General features: G+C 47.3%; 1 protein-coding gene across 1 annotated transcript in view; it reads right to left on the bottom strand.

Annotated features, from left to right (window-relative positions):
- Positions 1–18947: 18947 nt before the first annotated feature.
- acad8 (acyl-CoA dehydrogenase family, member 8) overlaps positions 18948–25910 on the bottom strand; it is a 43668-nt gene continuing 36705 nt past the window's right edge. Inside the window, 2 exon segments of the mRNA XM_078198909.1 lie at positions 18948–19054; positions 22478–22587. Coding sequence (XP_078055035.1) covers positions 18948–19054; positions 22478–22587 — 217 coding nt within the window.

The raw sequence follows: 25910 nt of genomic DNA, 5'->3' as shown, positions 1-25910 counted from the left end.
TCACTGGACACTGACATGCATGGTAGGCTGACACATGATCAGCAGACATCTCATATCAGAACGAGGGGAAGAAACCACTGAACCAGTAAGTTCTTTCTTAGAGGCAACCCTGCTGACCTTTCATAAGAGGCATTAGCATTTCTCTATACCTGGCAGCACTAAACACCAAGGTGAACACAGGTATTTACATACCAGCCCTCTATTTGACTCGATATCCAGTTATTCCCAACAACTGTATAAAATAAATATAGGAGTTGCTATCATCCAGTGAAATTCCAAGCTCGAGTCCATGCATTTACACTCCCTCTCATCCATTTCTATGGGGTCCTCTGCGCCTGGAGTTGATGTGGGACAGGCTGCTGCCTTTCTTGCTCCGGTGAATTAGATGGCTGGACCGTGTACTTCAGGTTCCTGAGCCCTGCTGGGGCCTTGGAACATATGGGGCCACCTCAGACATAAAACCCAAATTCACATTGGCGTCATCATCATCAGAGTTTGAGGATTTACCTTCAGCAATCGAAGAGCCTTGAGAGACGCCCCCATTGACTTCAGCCTTCTGCACTATCGGCCACACATACACTCCTGAGGTTGTCTGGAGTGGATCAGCTTGCCCACTCGTCACACCGTATACCTCATAGATGAGGCTATGTTAGGGTGAACTGTGGGAACCCACTTGGTGATATGCTCGACGCATCTCCCCATCAGCATTGTCACACTCCCAATGGAGAACACCGTGCATTCATATACGGAGATATGGTATCACTTACGGTATGGTTGGACCCCTTGTTTGTGTCGTCACTGCCTCTGGGAACACCGACATGTTCACACATTTCACACTGCTACTGAAGCATCTGCTGCTTTGCTGATGACACCTGAGGATCTCCTTTTGCTTTGAACTGAGCCTTGTCAGGCCATTGCTAACTCCTCAGAGGGGGAGTTGCTAAAGCTGTCACTGAGTCCATTACCTGTGGAGTATCTGTACAGTGCTGTGTATCTGGGTGATGGAGGGTGCACTGGAATAAAGTGACAAAATGCCTGAGGATAGCGGTGCCATCCTCTGAGTTTTGCAGTGTAGCAGCAGCTCTGCACTGTTCTTTATCTGCTGCTGTACCTGCTGGGGAGATGTGATTTCAGACATACAGTTGTTCCTTTAACCAAGCTCTGGTCGCACCCCTTGGTCAGTTTACTCATTTTCCATAGCTTCCACACTCGATTTGCCCGCAAAGTCAGGTGGTTCTACGGTGACCCATTAATCGCCAAAGCCTCGTTTACCATCAGTGTGATCATGGCGATGAAAGGCACTCCACTTCAAGTTCATTGATGATATTTTGACAGTGCTTCTCTTACAAGTATAGACATACGCAGTGTCACTCCTGTTTCATGGCTCTTCCATGTTGGTCACTCTGAGGCACTGTAAATGCTAGGAAATGAGTGGGGGAATTGAAGAGGCACTAGTGATAATCTTCCAGCCTTCTTTCATCACAGAGGTGGTGCCAAAGGCCTGGAGAATTGTGAATGTTGCACCCTTGTTCCAAAAGGGATGCAAGGATAAAATCAGCAAGTACAGACCAGTCAGTTTGACTTCAATGACAGGGAAACTTCTGGAATCTATAGTTCAGGGTAAAATCAACAGTCACTTGGACAAGTGCAGGATAATTAAGGAAAGCCAGAATGGATCCATGAAGGGTAAATCATGTTCAACTCACTTGCTGACGTTTTTCAGGAAGTAACAAAAAAGCAGAAAAATGATAAGAGCAATGCTGTGTATCAAAATGCCACACAGACTGGTGAGCAAAATTCTAGCTCATGGAATAAAAGGGAAAGTAGGCACTCAGATAAGAAAATTGGCTGAGCGACAGGAAACAGTAGTAATAAATGGTTGTTTTTTTCAGATTGGAGGAAGGTTTGTAGTGGAGTTCCCCCAAGGCTCAGTGTTAGGGCGCTTGCTTTCCCTGAGATATACGTATGACCTAGATTGTGGTGAACACAGTAAGAAGTTTAACAACACCAGGTTAAAGTCCAACAGGTTTATTTGGTAACCAAATAAACCTGTTGGACTTTAACCTGGTGTTGTTAAACTTCTTACTGTGTTTACCCCAGTCCAACGCCGGCATCTCCACATCATGACTTAGATTGTGGTGCCCAGAGCATGGTTTCAAAAATGTACAGATGATATGAGGTTTGGAAATCTTGTCAACTGTGATGAGGTTAGTCTTGAACTTCAAACTGATATTAACGTTGGTTGATTGGGCAGACAAGTGGTAGATGAAGTTCAATGCAGAGAAGTGTGAGGTGATTCATTTTGGCAGGCAGAATATGGAAAGACAGTATTAAATAAAGGAAGAAATTTAAAGAAGATGCAGAAACAGATGGACCTCGGTGCGCATGGAAACATACATAGAAAATTGGAGCAGTAGGCCATCCGGTCCTTTGAGCCATCTCATGGCTGATGATCAAATTCAGTATCCTGATCCCACCTTCCCCCATATCCCTTGTGCTCTTTAGACCCAAGAGCTATAATTAATTTATTCTTGAAATCTCAAACGTTTTGGCCTCAACTATTTTCTGTGGAAGCAAATTCCACAGATTCACCACTTTGGTGAAAACATTTCTACATCATTCAAAAGGTTTACCCCTTATCCTCAAATTATGCCCCCTTGGTTCTGGACTCATCCACTATCAGGAACATTCTTTATAAAACTACCCTGTCAAATCCTATTAGAATTTTATAAGTTTCTATGAGATCCCCTCTCACTCTTCTAAATTCCAAGGGACATAATCCTAAACAATTTAGTCTCTCTTGATATGACTGGTTAACCTTCCCTGCACTGCCTATATAGCAAGAACACCCTTCCTCAGATAAGGATACCAAAAGTGCCCACAATACTCCAGGTGTGGCCTCACCAACACCCTATACAATTGCAATAACACATCCCTATTCCTATACTCAATTCTCTCGCTGAAGGCCAACATAACATTTGCCTTCTTTACTGCATGCTGTACCTGCGCGCTCACTTTCAGCGACTGATGCAAGAGAACACCAAGATCTCGCTGAGTATCCACCTCTCTTAATTTACACCCATTGAAATAATGATCTGCCTTTCTATTTTTGCTACCGAAGTGGATAACCTTACATTTATCCACATTATGATTTATAAAATTATGAAGGGCATAGATAGGGTGAACAGTGGGAAGGTTTTTCCCAGGTCGGAGGTGACGAACACAAGGGGTCACGGGTTCAAGGTGAGGGGGGCAAGGTTCAACACAGATGTCAGGGGGACGTATTTTACACAGAAGGTGGTGGGGGCCTGGAATGCACTGCCAAGCAAGGTGATTGATGCAGACACGCTGGGATCGTTTAAGACTTATCTAGATAGCCACATGAACAGACTGGGAATAGAGGGATACAAACGAATGGTCTAGTTGGGCACATGAGCGGCGCAGGCTTGGAGGGCCGAAGGGCCTGTTCCTGTGCTGTATTGTTCTTTGTTCTTTAGCTTAGTCAGATAGTTCAAAGTTCTTTCATGTTAGGCAAAGAGCATTTGGATAGAAACATAGAAAAACTACAGCACAAAACAGGCCCTTCGACCCCACAAGTTGTGCCGAACATATCCCTACTTTTTAGGCCTACCTATAACCCTCCATCCTATTAAGTCCCATGTACTCATCCAGGAGTCTCTTAAAAGACCCTATTGAGTTTGCCTCCACCACCACTGACAGCAGCCGATTCCACTCGCCCACCACCCTCTGTGTGAAAAACTTCCCCCTAACACTTCCCCTGTACCTACCCTCCAGCACCTTAAACCTGTGTCCTCTCATAGCAGCCATTTCCACCCTGGGAAAAAGCCCCTGAGAGTCCACCCAATCTATGCCTCTCAACATCTTATATACCTCTATTAGGTCTCCTCTCATCCTACGTCTCTCCAAGGAGAAAAGACCGAGCTCCCTCAGCCTATCCTCATAAGGCATGCCACTCAATCCAGGCAACATCCTTGTAAATCTCCTCTGCACCCTTTCAATCTTTTCCACATCCTTCCTGTAATGAGGCGACCAGAACTGAGCACAGTACTCCAAGTGGGGTCTGACGAGGGTCTTATATAGCTGCATCATTATCCCCAGACTCCTAAACTCAATCCCTCGATTGATAAAGGCCAGCACACCATACGCCTTCTTAACCACCTCCTCCACCTGCGGGGCCGATTTTAGAGTCCTATGGACCCGGACCCCAAGGTCCTTCTGATCCTCTACCGTACTAAGAGTCTTTCCCTTTATATTGTACTCCTTCATCCCATTTGACCTGCCAAAATGGACCACTACGCATTTATCTGGGTTGAAGTCCATCTGCCACTTCTCCGCCCAGTCTTGCATCCCATCTCTGTCCCTCTGTAACTTCTGACATCCCTCCAGACTATCCACAACCCCACCAACCTTCGTGTCGTCGGCAAACTCACCAACCCATCCCTCCACTTCCTCATCCAGGTCATTTATGAAAATGACAAACAGCAAGGGTCCCAGAACAGATGCGGCACGGTAGCACAGTGGTTAGCACTGCTGCTTCACAGCTCCAGGGACCTGGGTTCGAAATACCGGCTTGGGTCACTGTCTGTGTGGAGTTTGCACATTCTCCTCGTGTCTGCGTGGGTTTCCTCCAGGTGCTCCGGTTTCCTCCCACAGTCCAAAGATGTGCGGGTTAGGTTGATTGGCCATGCTAAAAATTGCCCCTGAGTGTCCTGGGATGCATAGGTTAGAGGGGTTCGTGGGTAAAATATGTAGGGATATAGGGGTAAGGCCTGGGTGGGATTGTGGTCGGTGCAGACTCGATGGGCCAAATGGCCTCTTTCTGCACTGTAGGGATTCTATGATAGATCCCTGGGGCACATCACTGGTAACCAACCTCCATTTAGAAAAATACCCATCTATACCCACTCTCTGCCTCCTTTGGGCAAGCCAGTTCTGGATCCACAGGGCAGCAGCCCCTTGGATCCCATGACCTCTCACTTTTTCTAGAAGCCTTGCATGGGGGACCTTATCGAACGCCTTGCTAAAATCCATATAAACCACATCTACCGCTTTCCCTTCGTCAATGTGTTTAGTCACATTTTCGAAGAACTCCACCAGGCTTGTAAGGCACGATCTGCCTTTGACAAAAGCCATGCTGAGTATTCTTGAGCATACTAAATCTCTCTAAATGCTCATAAATCTTGTCCCTCAGGATCTTCTCCATCAGCTTACCAACCACTGAGGTTAGACTCACCGGTCGGTAATTTCCTGGGCTAGCCCTATTCCCCTTCTTGAAAATAGGAACCACATCCGCAATCCTCCAATCCTCCGGCACCTCTCCCATCTCCATCGACGATGCAAAGATCATCGCCAGTGGCTCTGCAATCTCTTCCCTCGCCTCCCACAGTAACCTGGGGTACATCCCATCCAGACCTGGTGACTTATCTAAGTTGATGCCATTCAAAGATTCCAGCACAATCTCTTTCTTAAAGTCCACATACTCAATCTTTTCAGTCCACCGCAAGCCCGCAGTACATCCACCCAGGTCCTTCTCCTCTGTGAAAACCGAGGCAAAATACTCATTAAGCACCTCTGCCATTTCTACTGGTTCCGTACAGACTTTCCCGCCTTCACCTTTTATAGGCCCTATTCCTTCACGTCTCATCCTTTTACTCTTCACATATTTATAGAACGCCTTAGGGTTTTCCTTAATCCTACCTGCCAAGGCCTTCTCGTGACCCCTTCTGGCTCTCCTAATTTCCTTCCTTAGTCCCTTCCTACAAGCCGTATACACATCTAGATCCCTATCTTCACCAAGCTCTCTGAACCTTTTGTATGCTTTCCTTTTCTTCTCGACTAGGTCCTGCACAGCTTTCGTGCACCACGGTTCCTTTAACCTACCAACTCCTCCCTGTCTGCTCGGAATGTTGTCCTAGAACATAGAACATAGAACATAGAACATTACAGCGCAGAACAGGCCCTTCGGCCCACGATGTTGCACCGACCAGTTAAAAAAAAAAACTGTGACCCTCCAACCTAAACCAATTTCTTTTCGTCCATGAACCTATCTACGGATCTCTTAAACGCCCCCAAACTAGGCGCATTTACTACTGATGCTGGCAGGGCATTCCAATCCCTCACCACCCTCTGGGTAAAGAACCTACCCCTGACATCGGTTCTATAACTACCCCCCCTCAATTTAAAGCCATGCCCCCTCGTGCTGGATTTCTCCATCAGAGGAAAAAGGCTATCACTATCCACCCTATCTAAACCTCTAATCATCTTATATGTTTCAATAAGATCCCCTCTTAGCCGCCGCCTTTCCAGCGAAAACAATCCCAAATCCCTCAGCCTCTCCTCATAGGATCTCCCCTCCATACCAGGCAACATCCTGGTAAACCTCCTCTGCACCCTCTCCAAAGCCTCCACATCCTTCCTGTAATGTGGGGACCAGAACTGCACACAGTACTCCAAGTGCGGCCGCACCAGAGTTGTGTACAGTTGCAACATAACGCTACGACTCCTAAATTCAATCCCCCTACCAATAAACGCCAAGACACCATATGCCTTCTTAACAACCTTATCTACTTGATTCCCAACTTTCAGGGATCTATGCACACATACACCTAGATCCCTCTGCTCCTCCACACTATTCAAAGTCCTCCCGTTAGCCCTATACTCAACACATCTGTTATTCCTACCAAAGTGAATTACCTCACACTTCTCCGCATTAAACTCCATCCGCCACCTCTCGGCCCAACTTTGCAACCTGTCTAAGTCTTCCTGCAAACTACGACACCCTTCCTCACTGTCTACCACACCACCGACTTTGGTGTCATCAGCAAATTTGCTAATCCACCCAACTATACCCTCATCCAGATCATTAATAAATATTACAAACAGCAGTGGCCCCAAAACAGATCCCTGAGGTACACCACTTGTAACCGCACTCCATGATGAATATTTACTATCAACCACCACCCTCTGTTTCCTATCCGCTAGCCAATTCCTGATCCAATTTCCTAGATCACCCCCAATCCCATACATCTGCATTTTCTGCAGAAGCCTACCATGGTGAACCTTATCAAATGCCTTACTAAAATCCATATATACCACGTCCACTGCCTTGCCCCCATCCACCTCCTTGGTCACTTTCTCAAAAAACTCAATAAGGTTAGTAAGGCACGACCTACCTGCCACAAAACCATGCTGACTATCACCTATCAATTCATTACTCTCCAAATAACTATAAATCCTATCCCTTATAATTTTTTCCAACATCTTGCCGACAACAGAAGTGAGACTCACCGGTCTATAATTCCCGGGGAAGTCTCTGTTCCCCTTCTTAAACAATGGGACAACATTCGCTAACCTCCAATCTTCTGGTACTATACCAGAGGCCAACGACGACCTGAAGATCAGAGCCAGAGGCTCTGCAATCACTTCTCTTGCCTCCCAGAGAATCCTTGGATAAATCCCATCCGGACCAGGGGATTTATCTATTTTCAGACCCTCCAGAATATCCTGCACATCCTCCTTATCAACTGTAATACTGTCTATTCTACTCCCTTGCAACCCAGTGTCCTCCTCAGCTATATTCATGTCCCCTTGCGTGAACACCGAAGAGAAATATTGGTTCAATGCTTCACCAATCTCCTCCGGTTCCACACATAACTTCCCTCTGCCATCTATAACTGGCCCTAAACTTGCCCTAACCAACCTTCTGTTCTTGACATACCTATAGAACGCCTTAGGATTCTCTTTAACCCTATCCGCCAAAGTCTTCTCATGTCCCCTTTTAGCCCTTCTAAGCTCGCTCTTCAACTCCCTCTTAGCCAATCTAAAGCTTTCTAGTGCACTACCCGAGTGCTCACGTCTCATCCGAACATAAGCCTCCTTTTTCTTTTTAACCAAGAAAGAAACTTTTTTGGTGCACCACGGTTCCCTAGCCCTACCAATTCCTCCTTGCCTGACAGGGACATACCTATCACAGACTCGCAGTAGCTGCTCCTTGAAAAAACTCCACATGTCGGACGTTCCCAGTCCCTGTAATCTCCTAGTCCAACCTATGTTTCCTAATTCTCTCCTAATAGCCTCATAATTACCCTTCCCCCAGCTAAAACCACTGGCCCGAGGTTCATGCCTATCCCTTTCCATCACTAAGGTGAACGTAACCGAATTGTGGTCACTATCACCAAAATGCACACCAACTTCCAAGTCTAGCACCTGGTCTGGCTCATTTCCCAGCACCAGATCCAATATAGCCTCACCTCTAGTTGGCCTGTCTACATACTGAGTCAAAAAACCTTCCTGCACGCTTTGAACAAAAACTGACCCCTCTAACGAGCTAGAGCTATAACAATTCCAGTCAATATTAGTCAAGTTAAAATCCCCCATAACAATTGCCCTATTACTTTCACTCCTAAGCAGGATTGACTCCGCAATCCTTTCCTCAACCTCTCTAGAACTTTTAGGAGGTCTATAAAAGACTCCCAACAGGGTGACCTCTCCTCTCCTATTTCTAATCTCCGCCCATACTACCTCAACAGATAAGTCCTCATCAAACCTCCTCTCTGACACTGTGATACAATCTCTGACCAATAATGCTACCCCTCCCCCTCTTCTACCTCCTTCCCTACTTCGACTAAAACATTTGAACCCCGGGACCTGCAGCATCCATTCCTGCCCCTGCTCTATCCATGTCTCTGAAATAGCCACAACATCGAAGTCCCAGGTACTGATCCCAGGTACGAACTCTCGACAGACATTCCTTGAAAAACTGCCACCTCTCTTCAATACATTTCCCCGAGAATACCTCCTTCCAATTTACTCCTCTAATTTGCTGCCTTATGTCTTCATATTTCCCCTTACTCCATATAAACGCTTTCCTAGCTGGCCTGATCCTCTCTTTTTCCAATGCAAGCATAAAGGAGATAGAGTTATGATCGCTATCCCCAAGGTGCTCTCCCACTGAGAGATCTGACACCTGTCCAGGTTCATTGGTCAGTATCAGATCAAGTACAGCCTCTCCTCTTGTAGGCTTGTCCACATGCTGTGTCAGGAAACCCTCCTGAACACACCTAACGAACTCCTCCCCATCCAATCCCCTTACCCTATGGATATCCCAATCTATGTTTGGGAAATTAAAGTCTCCCATCACAACAACTCTGCTATTATTCCTGTTGGGGAGCACTTCAGCGGTCACGGGCATTCGGCCTCTGATATTCGGGTAAGCGTTCTACAAGGCGGCCTTCGCGACACACGACAGCGCAGAGTCGCGGAGCAGAAACTGATAGCCAGGTTCCGCACACACAAGGACGGCCTCAACCGGGATATTGGGTTTATGTCACACTATTTCACATAAATATTTCTGCTTTTTTCCTCCTGAGTCTTTATCATGCGATCCTAGAATCAGAATTTATGTCACACTATTTGTAACTCCCACAGTTGCGTGGACCTGCAGAGTTTCACTGGCTGTCTTGTCTGGAGACAATACACATCTTTTTAGCCTGTCTTGATGCTCTCTCCACTCCCATTGTTTTGTTTCTTAAAGACTGGATTAGTTGTAAGTATTCGCATTCCAACCATTATTCATGTAAATTGAGTCTGTGTCTTATAAGTTCTGTTTGTGAACAGAATTCCCACTCACCTGAAGAAGGGGCTCAGAGCCTCGAAAGCTTGTGTGGCTTTTGCTACCAAATAAACCTGTTGGACTTTAACCTGGTGTTGTTAAACTTCTTACTATTATTGCATCTCTCCAGGATCTGTTTCCCTATCTGCTCCTCCACCTCCCTGTTACTATTGGGCGGCCTATAGAAAACTCCCAGCAAAGTGATCGACACCTTCCCACTCCGAACTTCCACCCACAGAGACTCTGTAGACAATCCCTCCACAGCATACACCTTCTCTACAGCTGTGACACTATCCCTGATCAGCAGTGCCACTCCACCCTCTCTCTTGCCTCCCTCCCTGTCCTTCCTGAAATATCTGAATCCCGGCACCTGGAGTAGCCAGTCCTGTCCCTGAGACATCCAAGGCTCCGTAATGGCCACCACATCACACTTCCAGGCATCGATCCACGCCCTAAGCTCATCCCCTTTATTCACTACACTCCTGGCATTAAAGTAAATACATCTCAATCCTTTGGTCTGAGCTCTCCCCTTCTCTGTCCCCCGTCCATCCTCCCTCTTGCACCGTCTATAACCCTTCACTGTTTGCGAGCTAACTTCCTCGCTCCCAGTCACCTCGTCTCGATCCCCTCCCCCCAACCTATCTAGTTTAAACTCTCCCCAGTAGCCTTAGCCAACCTTCCCGCCAGGATATTGGTCCCCCTGGGATTCAAGTGCCACCCGTTATTTGTGTACAGGTCATGCCTGCCCCTAAAGAGGTCCCACTGCTGCTTCCCCCCGGCGGGCTGTCCCCCCCAGCAGTACTCGGACAGGAGTGTAGGGGCACATCCACCGGGGTGCTCTCAATCACCTGAGCTTTACCCTTCCTGGCTGTCACCCACTTGGCCTCCACCCGTGGCCCTGGTGTGACCACCTGATGATAGCTCTTGTCTATCACCTCCTCATTCTCCCTTAACAGCCCCTGCACCAGTCCCTCAGCCACACATTCATCCTCCACCTCACTCCATTCCTGCCCTCACCTTCCCGTGGCACAGGCAGCAATCCTGAGATTACTACCTTTGCTTTCCTCCTTCTCAGCTGTTTCCCTAATTCCCTATATTCTCTTTTCATGACCCCTTCCCCCTTCCTTCCCACATCAGCGGTACCAATATGTACCGCTACTTCTGGCTCCTCTCCCTCCCACCTCAGGATTTCTGGAACTCGACCAGCGACATCCTGGATCCCGGCCCCAGGGAGGCAGACCACCATCCGAGACTCCCGCCTGCCTCCACAAAAACGCCTGTCCGACCCCCTTACTGTCGACTCCCGATTAACACTGCCTTCCTCCTCTTTTCCTTGGCCCTCTGAGTTACAGGGCTGGACTCCACTCCGGAGACACGGCCACTGCTGCTTCCCCCAGGCGGGCTGTCCCCCCCAGCAGTACTCAGGCAGGAGTACTTGTTGTGTAGGGGCACATCCACCGGGGTGCTCTCAACCACCCTAGCTTTACCCTTCCTGGCCGTCACCCACTTGGCCTCCACCCGTGGCCCTGGTGTGACCACCTGATGATCGCTCTTGTCTATCACCTCCTCATTCTCCCTTAACAGCCTAAGATCCTCGAGCTGCAGTTCCAGCTCCTTAACACGGTCCCTCAGGAACCGCAGCTCGACACACCCCTCACAGATGTGGATGTCCGGGAGGCCAGGTGCCTCCAGGACCTCCCACATCCTACACTGGGAATAACACACTGGCTTCACACTCATATTTGACCCTTTATACCAAGGTACACAGAGAAAAGTAAATAAGAATTAAAAACTCACCCCTGCTCGCCCTGTCCCCCGAAGCCCTGTGAGCCAAAGCCCTTACAGCTCTCACTCTGCTTCCCACTCACTCCCCTGCCCACTCCCGACGCTGCCCGCTGCAGACTGCGGCCTGCTTTTTAAACCTCCTGCGCACTTAAAAAAAAAAACGATACGCCTTCCCAGATTGCCCCGCGGGCGGCCTACCTCCTCTTTTCTAAAACGAGCCTAAACTTCTAAAAACCCGAACAATTGAAAACCCGTGAAAAAGTAAGTAAAACAAATCACTGTCTTACTCTCTTTAGCTGTACTCGCAAAACGCTCCTCTCTCACTTGCTCCGGTGGAACAAAGAGGACGCTCCCCCCACTTAACTTCCTTTCATATGACAATTGAATTATTGCATTAATCACTTTCAATCACTTTTCCTTTCTGTTACTGCTTATTCCTCCAGAAAATGCTAGATTGTTACCAAGTAATGGGCGGCACGGTAGCACAGTGGTTAGCACTGCTGCTTCACAGCTCCAGGGACCTGGGTTCGATTCCCGGCTCGGGTCACTGTCTGTGTGGAGTTTGCACATTCTCCTCGTGTCTGCGTGGGTTTCCTCCGGGTGCTCCGATTTCCTCCCACAGTCCAAAGATGTGCGGGTTAGGTTGATTGGCCAGGTTAAAAATTGCCCCTTAGTGTCCTGAGATGTGTAGATTAGAGGGATTAGCGGGTAAAATATGTAGGGATATGGGGGTAGGGCCTGGGTGGGATTGTGGTCGGTGCAGACTCGATGGGCCGAATGGCCTCTTTCTGTACTGTACGGTTTCTATGATTTCTATGAGTAGCAGCAACATCTTGGACACTGCACTATTTCAAGCCTCAGATACCTTGGCTGCATCAGAATCATGCCAAAGCAGAAGGAAGCCAGTACCCTGGGAACTTTCCCCCGAAAGGTTCAGAAAATCAACATGATAGGCCAAATAAAGTTGCAAGAAATCAGACATGTCATTGTTATCCAAGACAGTAAGCCGAACTGTACAAGTTGTTAAAAACAAATTACTGACCGGATGCTTGGCTTCTACCTACTTCCCAAAACCCAGAGGAAGGACTGGTCTGGTCGGCCCATTGTGTCAGCATTCTCATGCGCCACCAAACTTATTTCCTCCTATCTTGACTCCATCCTCACTCCTCTAGTCCATTCCCTCCCTACCTACATCCAGGATTCCTCTGATGCCCTGTATCATACTGACGGCTTCCAGTTTACAGGCCCTAACCACCTCCTATTCATCATGGAAGTGCAATCTCTCTACACCTCCATCCCACACCAGGACGGCTTTTCGCTTCTTTCTTGAAAAGAGGCCTGAACAATTCCCATCCACCGCCACTCTCTTCCACCTGGTTGAACTTGTTCTATCTCTCAACAACTTCTCCTTTAACTCATCCCACTTTCTCCAAGTCAAAAGGTGTCGCAATGGGTACCCGCATGGGTCCGAGCTACGCCTGTCTTTTTATGGGGTATGTGGAACATTCCTTGTTCCAGGCCTACCCAGGTCTCCTCCCATAACTCCTTCACCGGTACATCGATGACTATTTTGGTGCCGCTTCTGGCGGGAAGGTTTGCTAAGGTTACTGGGGACGGTTTAAACTAGAATGGTTGGGGGGTGGGAATCAAAATGTGGTGACTGGGAGTGAGGAGGTGAGAGTAAAAATAAGGGGCTGGTCGGCAGTGTGAGAGGGAGGATAGGCAGGTGAAGGGGAAGGGGAGCTCTCAGACCGAAGGGTTGAGGTGTGTTTATTTTAACGCAAGGAGTATAGTGAACAAAATGGATGAGCTTAGAGGGTGGATCGCTGCTTGGAAGTGTGATGGTAGTCATGATGTGGAGATACCGGCGTTGGACTGGGGTAAACACAGTAAGAAGTTTAACTCAGGTCAACTTATAACACAGACTACGCTGAGACACTTTGCCGTCGCACCTCTCTCACCCTCCTCAACCACCTCATACACCAACTCTACAGCAAACGCCGCAGCCTGGAAACCAAGATAGAGTCCATATTCTCAACTTGCGCTCAGGATGCAGACCAGCTGCGAAACTCTGCCAAGCAGACGAGACAAAGGAACTACGCCATCTACATGCACACCAAGAACAGGAAACTTGAGAAACTCGGCATCACCACCAGCAGCAACCAAGCCTCCCCCGGTACCACAGTAGAAAACAGTACCACTGCAGGGAAGTCCATTGTCAACTTGTCCGACTACACACTTCAACCAGATGAAATCGAAGTTCTCAGCCGAGGGCTTAATTTTTGCCCCACCACCACCATCAGTCTCGCAGCAGACACAGAGGAATTCATCAGGCGAATGAGGCTGAGGGAGTTCTTCCACAAACCCCAAGAGGCCAACAGCGAACACAATGAGACAGCCAATGAACCGGAACAGCCGACAGAGAGATCCGCAGTGCATCCGAAGAGGAAAGAGTCGAATTGGACTTCTCCGGAAGGCCGCTGCCCTCAACTTGACATGTATGCCCGAGCTGTCAGGAGGTGCATCAACACCAAATTCATCAGCCGCACTCACAAGACAGCCCCGAACATCACCCAAGCACAACGCAACGCCATCCACGCTCTCAAGACCAACCGCAACATTGTCATCAAACCAGCAGACAAAGGAGGGGCCATCGTCATATTGAACAGAACGGATTACTGCAAAGAAGTGTACCGACAACTAAACAACGAGGAACACTACAGACAGTTACCTGCAGATCCGAGCAAAGAACACACCCGTCAACTCAACACTCTGATCAAGACCTTTGATCCGGACCTTCAGAGCACCCTCCGTGCTCTCATCCCACGTACTCCCCGCGTTGGAGATCTCTACTGCCTCCCGAAGATACACAAGGCAAACACACCCGGCCGTCCCATCGTATCGGGCAATGGGACCCTGTGCGAGAACCTCCCCGGCTAAGTCGAGGGCATCCTGAAACCCATTGTACAAAGAACCCCCAGCTTTTGTCGCAATACTACGGACTTCCTACAGAAACTCGGCACACATGGAGCAGTTGAACCAGGAGCACTCCTCGTCACAATGGATGTCTCGGCACTCTACACCAGCATCCCTCATGACGATGGCATTGCTGCAACGGCCTCAGTGCTCAGCGCCAACAACTGCCAGTTTCCAGATGCAATTTTACATCTCATCCGCTTCATCCTGGACCACAATATCTTCACCTTCAACAACCAGTTCTTCATCCAGACACACGGAACAGCCATGGGGACCAAATTCGCACCTCAATATGCCAACATCTTCATGCACAGGTTCGAACAAGACTTCTTCACCGCACGGGACCTTCAACCGATGCTATACACTAGATACATCGATGACATTTTCTTCCTTTGGACTCATGGTGAACAATCACTGAAACAACTCTATGATGACATCAACAAGTTCCATCCCACCATCAGACTCACCATAGACTACTCTCCGGAATCGGTTGCATTCTTGGACACACGCATCTCCATTAAGGACGGTCACCTCAGCACCTCACTGTACCGCAAGCCCACGGATAACCTCACGATGCTCCACTTCTCCAGCTTCCACCCTAAACACGTTAAAGAAGCCATCCCCTACGGACAAGCCCTCCGTATACACAGGATCTGCTTGGATGAGGAGGATCGCAACAGACACCTCCAGACGCTGAAAGATGCCCTCATAAGAACAGGATATAGCGCTCGACTCATTGATCAACAGTTCCAACGCACCACAGCGAAAAACCGCACCGACCTCCTCAGAAGACAAACACGGGACACAGTGGACAGAGTACCCTTCGTCGTCCAGTACTTCCCCGGAGCGGAGAAGCTACGGCATCTCCTCCGGAGCCTTCAACATGTCATTGATGAAGACGAACATCTCGCCAACGCCATCCCCACTTCTTGCCTTCAAACAACCGCACAACCTCAAACAGACCATTGTCCGCAGCAAACTACCCAGCCTTCAGGAGAACAGTGACCACGACACCACACAACCCTGCCACAGCAACCTCTGCAAGACGTGCCGGATCATCGACACAGATGCCATCATCTCACGTGAGAACACCATCCACCAGGTACACGGTACATACTCTTGCAACTCGGCCAACGTTGTCTACCTGATACGCTGCAGGAAAGGATGTCCCGAGACATGGTACATTGGGGAAACTATGCAGACGCTGCGACAACGGATGAATGAACACCGCTCGACAATCACCAGGCAAGACTGTTCTCTTCCTGTTGGGGAGCACTTCAGCGGTCACGGGCATTCGGCCTCTGATATTCGGGTAAGCGTTCTCCAAGGCGGCCTTCGCGACACACGACAGCGCAGAGTCGCTGAGCAGAAACTGATAGCCACGTTCCGCACACACGAGGACAGCCTCAACCGGGATATTGGGTTCATGTCACACTATTTGTATCCCCCACAGTTTGCCTGGACCTGCAGAGTTTCACTGGCTGTCTTGTCTGGAGACAATACACATCTTTTTAGCCTGTCTTGATGCTCTCTCCACTCACGTTGTTTGTTTCTTAAAGACTTGATTAGCTGTACGTATTCGCATTCCAACCATTATTCATGTAAATTGAGTCTGTGTCTTTATATTCATGTAAATTGAGTCTGTGTCTTTATATGCCCTGTTTGTGAACAGAATTCCCACTCACCTGAAGAAGGGGCTTGGAGCTCCGAAAGCTTGTGTGGCTTTTGCTACCAAATAAACCTGTTGGACTTTAACCTGGTGTTGTTAAACTTCTTACTGTGGAAGTGTGATTACAGAGACTTGGTTATCTCAGGGTCAGGACTGGGTACTTCAAGTGCCGGGTTTCAGATGTTTCAGGAGGGACAGGGAAGGAGGCAAAAGAGGTGGGGGAGTGGCACTGTTGATCAGGGATAGTGTCACAGCTGTAGAAAAGAGGGATGCCACGGAAGGATTGTCTACGGAATCTCTGTGGGTGCAGGTTAAGAACAGGAAGGGATCGGTAACTTTACTGGGTGTTTTCTATAGGTCGCCCAATAGTAGCAGAGATGTGGAGGAGCAGATTGGGAAGCAGATTCTGGAGAGATGTGATAATAACAAAGTGGTCGTGATGGGCGATTTAAATTTCCCAAATATCGATTGGAATATCCCTCGGATAAGGGGTTTAGATGGGGAGGAGTTTGTTAGGTGTGTTCAGGAGGGCTTCCTGACACAGTATGTGGATAAGCCTACAAGAGGAGAGGCTGTACTTGATTTGATATTAGGGAATGAACCTGGGCAGGTGTCAGATCTATCAGCGGGAGAGCATTTTGGAGATAGTGATCATAACTCTATCTCCTTTACACTAGCATTGGAGAGAGATAGGATCAGCCGAGCTAGGAAAGTGTTTATCTGGAGTAAGGGCAACTATGATGCTATTAGGCAGGAAATTAGTGGCATAAATTGGAAGGAGGTTTTCTCAGGGAAATGTACGGAAGAAATGTGGCAAATTTTTCAAGGAACATTTGTCTGGAAGTCTGCACAGCAATGTTCCGGTGCGACAGGGGAGTTATGGTAGGTCACAGGAACCGTGGTGCACGAAAGCTGTAACGGATTTAGTCAGGAAGAAAAGAAAAGCCTACAAAAGGTTCAGGGAGCTAGATAATGTTAGAAATCTAGAAGAGTATACGACTAGTAGGAAGGAACTAAAGAGGGAAATTAGAAGAGCCAGGAGGGGACATGAGAAGGCCTTGGCAGACAGGATAAAGAAAAACACCAAGGCATTCTACAAGTATGTGAAGAGCAAGAGGATAAGATGTGAAGGAGTAGGACCTATCAAATGTGACGGTGGGAAAGTCTGTATTGAACCGGTTGAAAGAGCAGAGGTACTCAATGAATACTTTGCTTCAGTATTCACAGTGGAAAAGGATCTTGGTAGTTGCAGTGCAGACTTGCAGTGGACTGAGAAGATTGAGCATGTGGGCATTAGGAAAGAGGATGTGTTGGAGCTGTTGAAAAGCATAAAGTTAGATAAATCACCGGGACCGGATGGGATGTACCCCAGGTTACTGTGGGAGGCGAGGGAAGAGATTGCTGATCCTCTGGCGATGATCTTTGCGTCGTCAATGGAGACGGGAGAGGTTCCGGAGGATTGGAGGATGGCGGACGTGGTTCCGTTATTCACGAAAGGGAGAAGAGATAGCCCAGCAAATTATAGACCAGTGAGTCTAACCTCAGTGGTAGGTAAGTTGATGGAGAAGATCCTGAGAGGCAGGATTTATGAACATTTGGAAAGAAATAGTATGATCAGAAGTAGCCAGCATGGCTTTGTCCGAGGCAGATCACGAGTCTGATTGAGTTTTTTGAAGATATAACTAGACACTTAGACGAGGGAAGAGCGGTAGATGTAGTTTATATGGATTTCAGCAAGGCGTTTGATAAGGTGCCCCATGCAAGGCTTATGGAGAAAGTGAAGGGGCATGGGATACAAGGGGACGTTGCTTTGTGGATTCAGAACTGGCTTGCCCACAGAAGGCAAAGAGTGGTTGTAGATGGGTCTTTTTCAGAGTGGAGGTCGGTCACCAGTGGGGTGCCCCAGGGATCTGTTCTGGGACCCTTGCTCTTTGTGATTTTTATAAATGACCCGGATGAGGAAGTGGAAGGATGGGTTGGCAAGTTTGCTGATGACACAAAGGTTGGTGGGGTTGTGGATAGTGTAGAGGGATGTCAGAAGTTGCAACGAGACACAGATAAGATGCAAGACTGGGCGGAGAAGTGGCAGATGGACTTCAACCCAGATAAGTGTGTGGTGGTTCATTTTGGCAGGTCGAATAGGATGGAAGAATATAATATTAAGGGTAAGACGCTTGGCAGTGTGGAAGAACAGAGGGATCTTGGGGTCCAGGTTCATAGGACGCTCAAAGCGGCGTCGCAGGTAGAGGCTGTGGTTAAGAAGGCGTATGGAATACTGGCCTTCATCAATAGAGGAATTGAGTTTAGAAACCGGGAGATAATGCTGCAGCTGTATAGGACCCTGGTCAGACCCCACCTGGAGTACTGTGCCCAGTTCTGGTCGCCTTATCACAGAAAGGATGTGGAATCCATAGAACGGGTGCAGAGGAGATTTACGAGGATGTTGCCGGGATTAAGTGGTATGCCTTATGAGGATAGGTTGAGAGAGCTAGGTCTATTCTCCTTGGAGACGTGAAGGATGAGAGGTGACCTGATAGAGGTGTATAAGATGTTGAGAGGTATTGATAGAGTGGATTCTCAGAGGCTTTTACCCAGGGCTGAAATGGTTGTCACGAAAGGCCACAGGTTTAGGGTGTTGGGGAGTAGGTATAGAGGAAATGTTAGGGGTAAGTTTTTCACTCAGAGGGTGGTGGGTGCGTGGAATCGGCTGCCGGTAGTGGTGGTGGAAGCGGATTCGATTGAGTCTTTTAAGCCAAGCGTCTTACCCTTAATATAGGATAGGTTCATGGAGGTTAGTAAGATAGAGGGTTATAGATGAGCCTAGAAGGTGAGGAAATTGTTCGGCGCAACTTGTGGGCCGAAGGGCCTGTTTGTGCTGTAGCTTTTCTATGTTCTATGTTCTCCATGACTGATTACCTTTGAGCCATTGAGAATGTAGCAATCTCCTTCCCGCTTTGCTGTAGTTATCAGTGAAACTGCATCACTTCCGCTTCCTGTTAGATGGAATCAGACAATGTTACAACTGTCCGCTGATTGCTTTTCATTTTATCTAATTTTTCTCATTTGTAAATCCTTCAGTGGTTACTTACACAGAACTATGTAATACTGTAAGATTCAGATGTTTCAAAAGGAGAAAAGAAAATGAAATCCTAGTCACAGTCTGGCCACTCCTAGAAAAAGAGGGGGTCAACAACTAGAGAACCAGTTGACAACTGCAAAGTTAGCACCAAAACTGACCAATTGACCAAGGTGTCAGATCACGAACTGCTACCCACCATGAGCCAACATCTTTGAGTGGAGGAGCGATAACTGCACAAGCAAATGATGGAATAATAGCATTTGCCACCAGCAAGGATTCCGCTTGACTATCTCTGAAAGAGCTATCACTTAGGCCCATTCCCGTACCCTTCACCCATTCTAAATTTTTATTGGTCAAATATCCACTCCACCTCTCTGCATGGGATATATCCTAGATTGCCTCAAGGGAGTGAAGGTAGAAAATGAAAAAGTACAGGGAATAAATTCCAATCCGCTATAGATGGAGGGGCGGTGCCAGAGGACTGAAGTGTTACAAATGTTCCACCATGTTGAAAAAAGGGAAAAATAAACTTGGCAGCTGCAGACCAGTCAGCTTAATATCACTTTTGCAGAGGTTTTTAGAAATAATACTCACGAAAAGTTAACAGTCACCTTGACAAACATGGATACTACATCTACTAACTATAAGATGCACTGCAGCAACTTGTCAAGGCTCCATCCAAAACCCCCGGGAAGAAAATAAGCAACAAATGATTGGGAACACCATCTGAAAGCTCCCTTTAAGTCACACATCATCCTGACTTAGAACTTTATTGCTGTTCTTTCACTGGGTCAAAAGTCTCACATTCCTGACCCAACACCACATGGTTTGTAACATTTCAAAAAGGCAGCTTACCACCACCTTCTCAAGCACAATAAAGGATGGACACAGCTAGACTCAAATCCCATAAGTGAATAAAGATAAAGGAAAGTCAACATGGATTCAAAATAAAATCACATTTGATTAATTTGAAAGTTTTTTGATGAGGTAACAGAGAGTGGATTAGGAGAGTGCTGTTGACATTATGTACATGGGCTTTCAAAGGCATTTAATAAATTAAAATTGAGGGTCACGGGATCAAAGACTTAGCTTTAACATGGATACAAAATTGGCTAAGGGAAACAGCTATGGTGGAACAGAGAGATATATAGAATGGAGTACCCTAACGTTCAGTACTAATCCCTCTGCTGTTTTTGATCAATGTTAGTGACTTGGATTTGGGGTACAAGACACAATTTTGAAATTTGCAAATGACAGAAAAAGAGTAAGTGTAGTAAACAGTGAGGAAGATAGTTTTACTTCTTCTTTCACTGGGGTGTGCATGTTGCTGGCTAGGCCTTGGAAAGGTAGTGGTGAATTACACTACTGCAGTCCATAGTACATCCAAATTGCTATTAGGAAGGGATTTCCAGAATGGACTTCAATAATAGAACCATAGAAAAATTACAGCACAAAGGAGGCTGTTTGGCCCAACTTGTCCATGCCAGCCCGAGGACACCCAGGTGCCCTTTCTAATCCCACCTTCCTGCACTTGACCCATAGCCCTGCAGCTTATAGCAGATAAGGTGCAGATCCAGGCACTTTTAATAAGAGTTTAGGGTCTCTGCCTCCACCACAACTCAGGCAGTGAATTCCAGTCACCCACTACCTTCTATGTGATAGACTTCAAGAGAATAACAAAGAACAAAGAACAATACAGCACAGGAACAGGCCCTTCGGCCCTCCAAGCCTGTGCCGCTCCCTGGTCCAAACTAGACCATTCTTTTGTATCCCTCCATTCCCACTCCGTTCATATGGCTGTCTAGATAAGTCTTAAACGTTCCCAGTGTGTCCGCCTCCACCACATTGCCTGGCAGCGCATTCCAGGCCCCCACCACCCTCTGTGTAAAATATGTCCTTCTGATATCTGTGTTAATCCTGCCCCCCCTTCACCTTGAACCTATGACCCCTCGTGAACGTCACCACCGACCTGGGGAAAAGCTTCCCACCGTTCACCCTATCTATGCCTTTCATAATTTTATACACCTCTATTAAGTCTCCCCTCATCCTCCGTCTTTCCAGGGAGAACAACTCCAGTTTACCCAAGCTGATGGAATGAGCGGGACACACAGCAGATACGTTTCAACACAAAGTGTGAGGTGATACATTTATTTGAAGAATAGGGAATATTAAATATAATTTCCTCACTTGTTTTTGGGGTGAAAACAATCAGGTCCTGGAAACCTGTCTATCTTAAGCATCATCATTTTATCCCATTACCATTTTTAGACACATTAAATGCACTAAGTTGCTCCTTTTGACTTATTTTATGTACTCTTTTGATATTTTGTCCTCTTCTTTCACTGTGAAGACAGATACAAACTCTCATTTACCTTGTCTGCTATTTCCTTATAGTCACTGGAGTCTCTCGTGCAAATGTCTTTAATGTGTCCACACTTCCTTACTATTCTTTTTCTAAACTTAATAAAAAATTTTACTATAGGAATCCTTATAAAATCATAGAAACCCTACAGTGCTGAAGGAGGCCATTCGGCCCATCGAGTCTGCACTGACCACAATCCCACCCAGGCCCTACCCCCACATATTTTACCTGCTAATCCCTCTAACCTACGCATCTCAGGACTCTAAGGGGCAATTTTTTTTTTTTTTAACCTGGCCAATCAACCTAACCCGCACATCTTTGGACTGTGGGAGGAAACCGGAGCACCCGGAGGAAACCCACGCAGACACGAGGAGAATGTGCAAACTCCACACAGACAGTGACCTGAGCTGGGAATCGAACCCGGGACCCTGGAGCTGTGAAGCAGCAGTGCTAACCACTGTGCTACCGTGCCGCCCATACATTATTTATCACCCATACATTTTTCATATTCTCTTTTTGTACCTTGTTACTTTCTTTGTAACATTCACTGTTCTTTTCCTTTTCCACTTTTCCTTTCAGGAGAAGATATCTGTTGTTTCTCCCTTTCTTTTCCTCTCACTTTTTCCAAATGTTCACTTGTATTTTTTTTCATTTCCAGTGCTGAAGAAGAGTAATCACAGAACATAGATCATCTTTGCTCCCTTATGCTATGGACTGACTTGCTGCTTCCAACTGCGCTATTTCCAATATCAAGGATTTTTTTCTTAATTTTTGAGTGTTCAATGGTTCCTCTCCAGAACCTCCCTGTACCTTAGTGAAACTTGGAACCAGGTGCTCAACTGCAGACAACTGCTACTGATAGAACGAGGTAGAGGATCCTGGTGGGGGAATTCAGACACACAGGTGAACCTCAAGTAAGCCAATGAAGAATTAAAACTGGCTTCCTTTAAGAGATTTCTTTGATTAAAATCAGACCTGGCTCAGTGAGACAGTAGGAAGCAAACCTCTCCATGCTACACAGTGTGGGACAGTGCGTATGGTGCAGCTTTTCACTCCCAAACATGTCAATCATCCAGACACACATGCTGTAAAAGGGAACAAAAAAACAGTTGAAGCTTGAACACAATAGGCCCATGCCACATGTACACAAGTCTCGGCCATAACCTAGATTCTGAACCATTCCACATACACCAAAACAACGGTCCGGATCAATTGGGCCAGTGGGCTGATGAATGGCAGGTGGAGTTTAATTTAGATAAGTGTGGTAGATTGAACCAGGGCAAGACTTACTCAGTTAATGGTAGGGCATTGGGGAGAGTTACAGAACAAAGAGATCTCGGGGTACAGGTTCATAGCTCCTTGAAAGTGGAGTCACAGATGGACAGAGTGGTGAAGAAGGTATTCAGCATGCTTGGTTTCATCGGTCAGAACATTGAATACAGGAATTGGGACGTCTTGATGCAAGTTGTACAAGACATTGGTAAGGCCACACTTGAATTCTGGTCACCCTATTATAGAAAGGATATTATTAAACTAGAAAGAGTGCAGAAGAGATTTACTAGGATGCTACCGGGTCTTGATGGTTTGAGTTATAAGGAGAGACTGGATAGACTGGGACTTTTTTCTCTGGAGCGTAGAAGGCTGAGGGGCGATCTTATAAAGGACTATAAAATAATGAGGGGCATAGATCAGCTGGTCAATATCTTTTCCCAAAGGTAGGGGAGTCTAAAACTAGAGGGCATAGGTTTAAGGTGAGAGGGGAGAGATACAAAAGGGTCCAGAGGGGCAATCTTTTCCACACAGAGGGTGGTGAGCGTCTGGAACAAGCTGCCAGAGGTAGTTGTAGAGGTGGGTACAATTTTGTTCTTTAAAAAGTGTTTATAGACAGTTACATGGGTAAGATGGATATATAATATGGTATAGAGGGATATGGGCCAAATGCGGGCAATTGGGACTAGCTTAGGGGTTTTTAAAAAAATGGCGGCATGGACAAGTTGGTCCGAAAGGCCTGTTTCCATGCTGTAAACCTCTATGACTGTATTATTAAATGTTTTGACAAACATCCAGTGCTCTCAAGGTTAAGTGGTGAGCAGAATCTGAGAGACAAACTCTGTGATTAGGGGTAGAACTTGCTTGTCTACTCCTGGAATATCTGATTTCAGCCTTTGAACTGGAGTAGCTCAACACTAATATTATTACCCTCAAGTCTGTTTGGAATGTCACCCACTCCTGGACAACCTCAAAAATTTCAGAAGTAGTTTTAACCTACACGTGAGAATGTTGAAATAAATGTGATTGATAGGCAAGGCTGATGGATAAATATACAATTAGCACAACTCCATGACTGTAGCCAAAAGGACACACCAAAAACAGAAGACTGCAAATGCATAGAATTAAGGATTTCCACTTAAACACAATTTGCTGATCTCACTTTGTACGAAGTAAGGAAGACAGGATTTTTTTAAACTAAAGACTCAATTGTACATTATTCATTGTTTTCAGCCCCAATTAAAAACGCTGCTCACTGATTACTTTTAGTGAAAGATGAAAGTGGTAAGGCAACAGGCATGAAAATTTGCAAAGGGTAAAAATGCTATAATCACATTAACTCTCAAGGATTTAAATCTGGGACACACGGTTAGGAGAACAGGTTTTAGAAAGGATGTTTGAATCAGGAAAGTCTGACCTGCAACTTGTCTGTTGATAATACAAAACATGAACATTATCAAAATGAAAGCGGCACGGTGGCACAGTGGTTAGCACTGCTGCTTCACAGCTCCAGAGACCTGGGTTCGATTCCCGACTCGGGTCACTGTCTGTGTGGAGTTTGCACATTCTCCTCGTGTCTGCGTGGGTTTCCTCCGGGTGCTCCGGTTTCCTCCCACACTCCAAAGATGTGCGGGTTAGGTTAATTGGCCATGCTAAATTGCCCCTTAGTGTCCTGGGATGCGTAGGTTAGAGGGATTAGCGGGTAAATATCTGGGGATAGGGCCTGGGTGGGATTGTGGTCGGTGCAGACTCGATGGGCCGAATGGCCTCTTTCTGCACTGTAGGGTTTCTTTCTATGATGAAAGACACTTCTGAAGCTATTCATCTTGCATTTATGAGGACAAACACCAGGGGGCCTACTCTCCCATTATGCCGCACTAAAAAATTAGCACAGCGGGCCGGGAGAATTGTGTGTTGGCCGATTTGCAAGATTTGTACATACATTCCTGCCGCGCGCGGATTTCCCAGCACCAGATATCCGGCGCCATCGGATTCATGCTGGAAATCGGTGGGGACACCAGGTAAGTTATTTTAATCTAATTTTAATGTAATTTAAACGTGATTAGCAGGCTGGGACTGAATTCTCCGAGCCCATTAGCATCTCCCACCCCCACCAAGAATATTTCACTCCAGTGGGTTTCAGACTAGCTCCCCACTTTTGGGGAACCAGTGGACGACCATGCTGGAATGAACGGGGGAGCAATCGAAGCCCCCCCTCCCCGAGGGAGTCAGGCAGCGTGGGTGGTGCTCCCTGGGCATGGGCACCCTGGCAGTGCCAGCCCGTGCCCCCTGGCACTGCCCAAGGGGCAAAGTGTGCAGGCCCAGGGCACACCGTGGCACTGCCCATCAGACATGGGGCAGTGCCAAGGGAATGGGACCTATTGGGGCAGAGCCTAGGTGGTGGGGGGGGGGTCCCGCTGCCACTCTGCCATTGCGATCAATGGGGGCTAGAGGGAGGCCAGTGATCGGGGGGAGGGGGAGGATATGGGCTGGTCAGCTTGGGGAGGGGGGACGGGTCTACCTCCATAGGGGGGGTCAGGCAGTCTGGAGCTGCAGTCCAGGACAGGGAGGGGATTTGGGGCTAGCCCAGGAATAATCAGGGGGCTGCAATCAGGCCATGGGGAGGTTGGAGGGGGGGGGGGGGGGGTGGGCAGCACTGCAGGGATCCCGAGCTGGCCAGCGATTCGGTTGGCCAGTGATCAAGCTGGCAGGCAAAGAGGGAGGTTGAGAGTTCAGGGCCACTGCGCTCAACTGTCAGCCTCCTGGTCGGGAATAGACCCTGCCCCCTGAAATGTAATGATCATCACGCTGGTGGGCTCTGCATTGCACAGAGTGCGGGAAATCCTCGTGTGAACTCTCGCTGAAAAAAACCAGTGTAATTTACTCGTTTTCCTGCAAATTTGACATTTAGAACTTTTTTGGGAGAATCCTGGCAAGAATGTTAAATTTCAAATGATCACAATGATTTATACAACAGGAAAAAAGGTGCCGAATGGTTGACAAGTTGACTTTGATTGGCCAAGGCATGGGAAACATTGCTCGCTCCATGGCAGAATGTACAGGGTAAATGGTAGGACTCTGAAGAGTGCAGTTGAACAGAGGGATCTGGGAATACAGGTACAGAATTCCCTAAAAGTGA

This window comes from Mustelus asterias, chromosome 27 (genome assembly GCF_964213995.1).
Source record: "Mustelus asterias chromosome 27, sMusAst1.hap1.1, whole genome shotgun sequence".
Classification (NCBI taxonomy): domain Eukaryota; kingdom Metazoa; phylum Chordata; class Chondrichthyes; order Carcharhiniformes; family Triakidae; genus Mustelus; species Mustelus asterias.
This window is presented reverse-complemented; position numbering and strand designations above follow the sequence as displayed.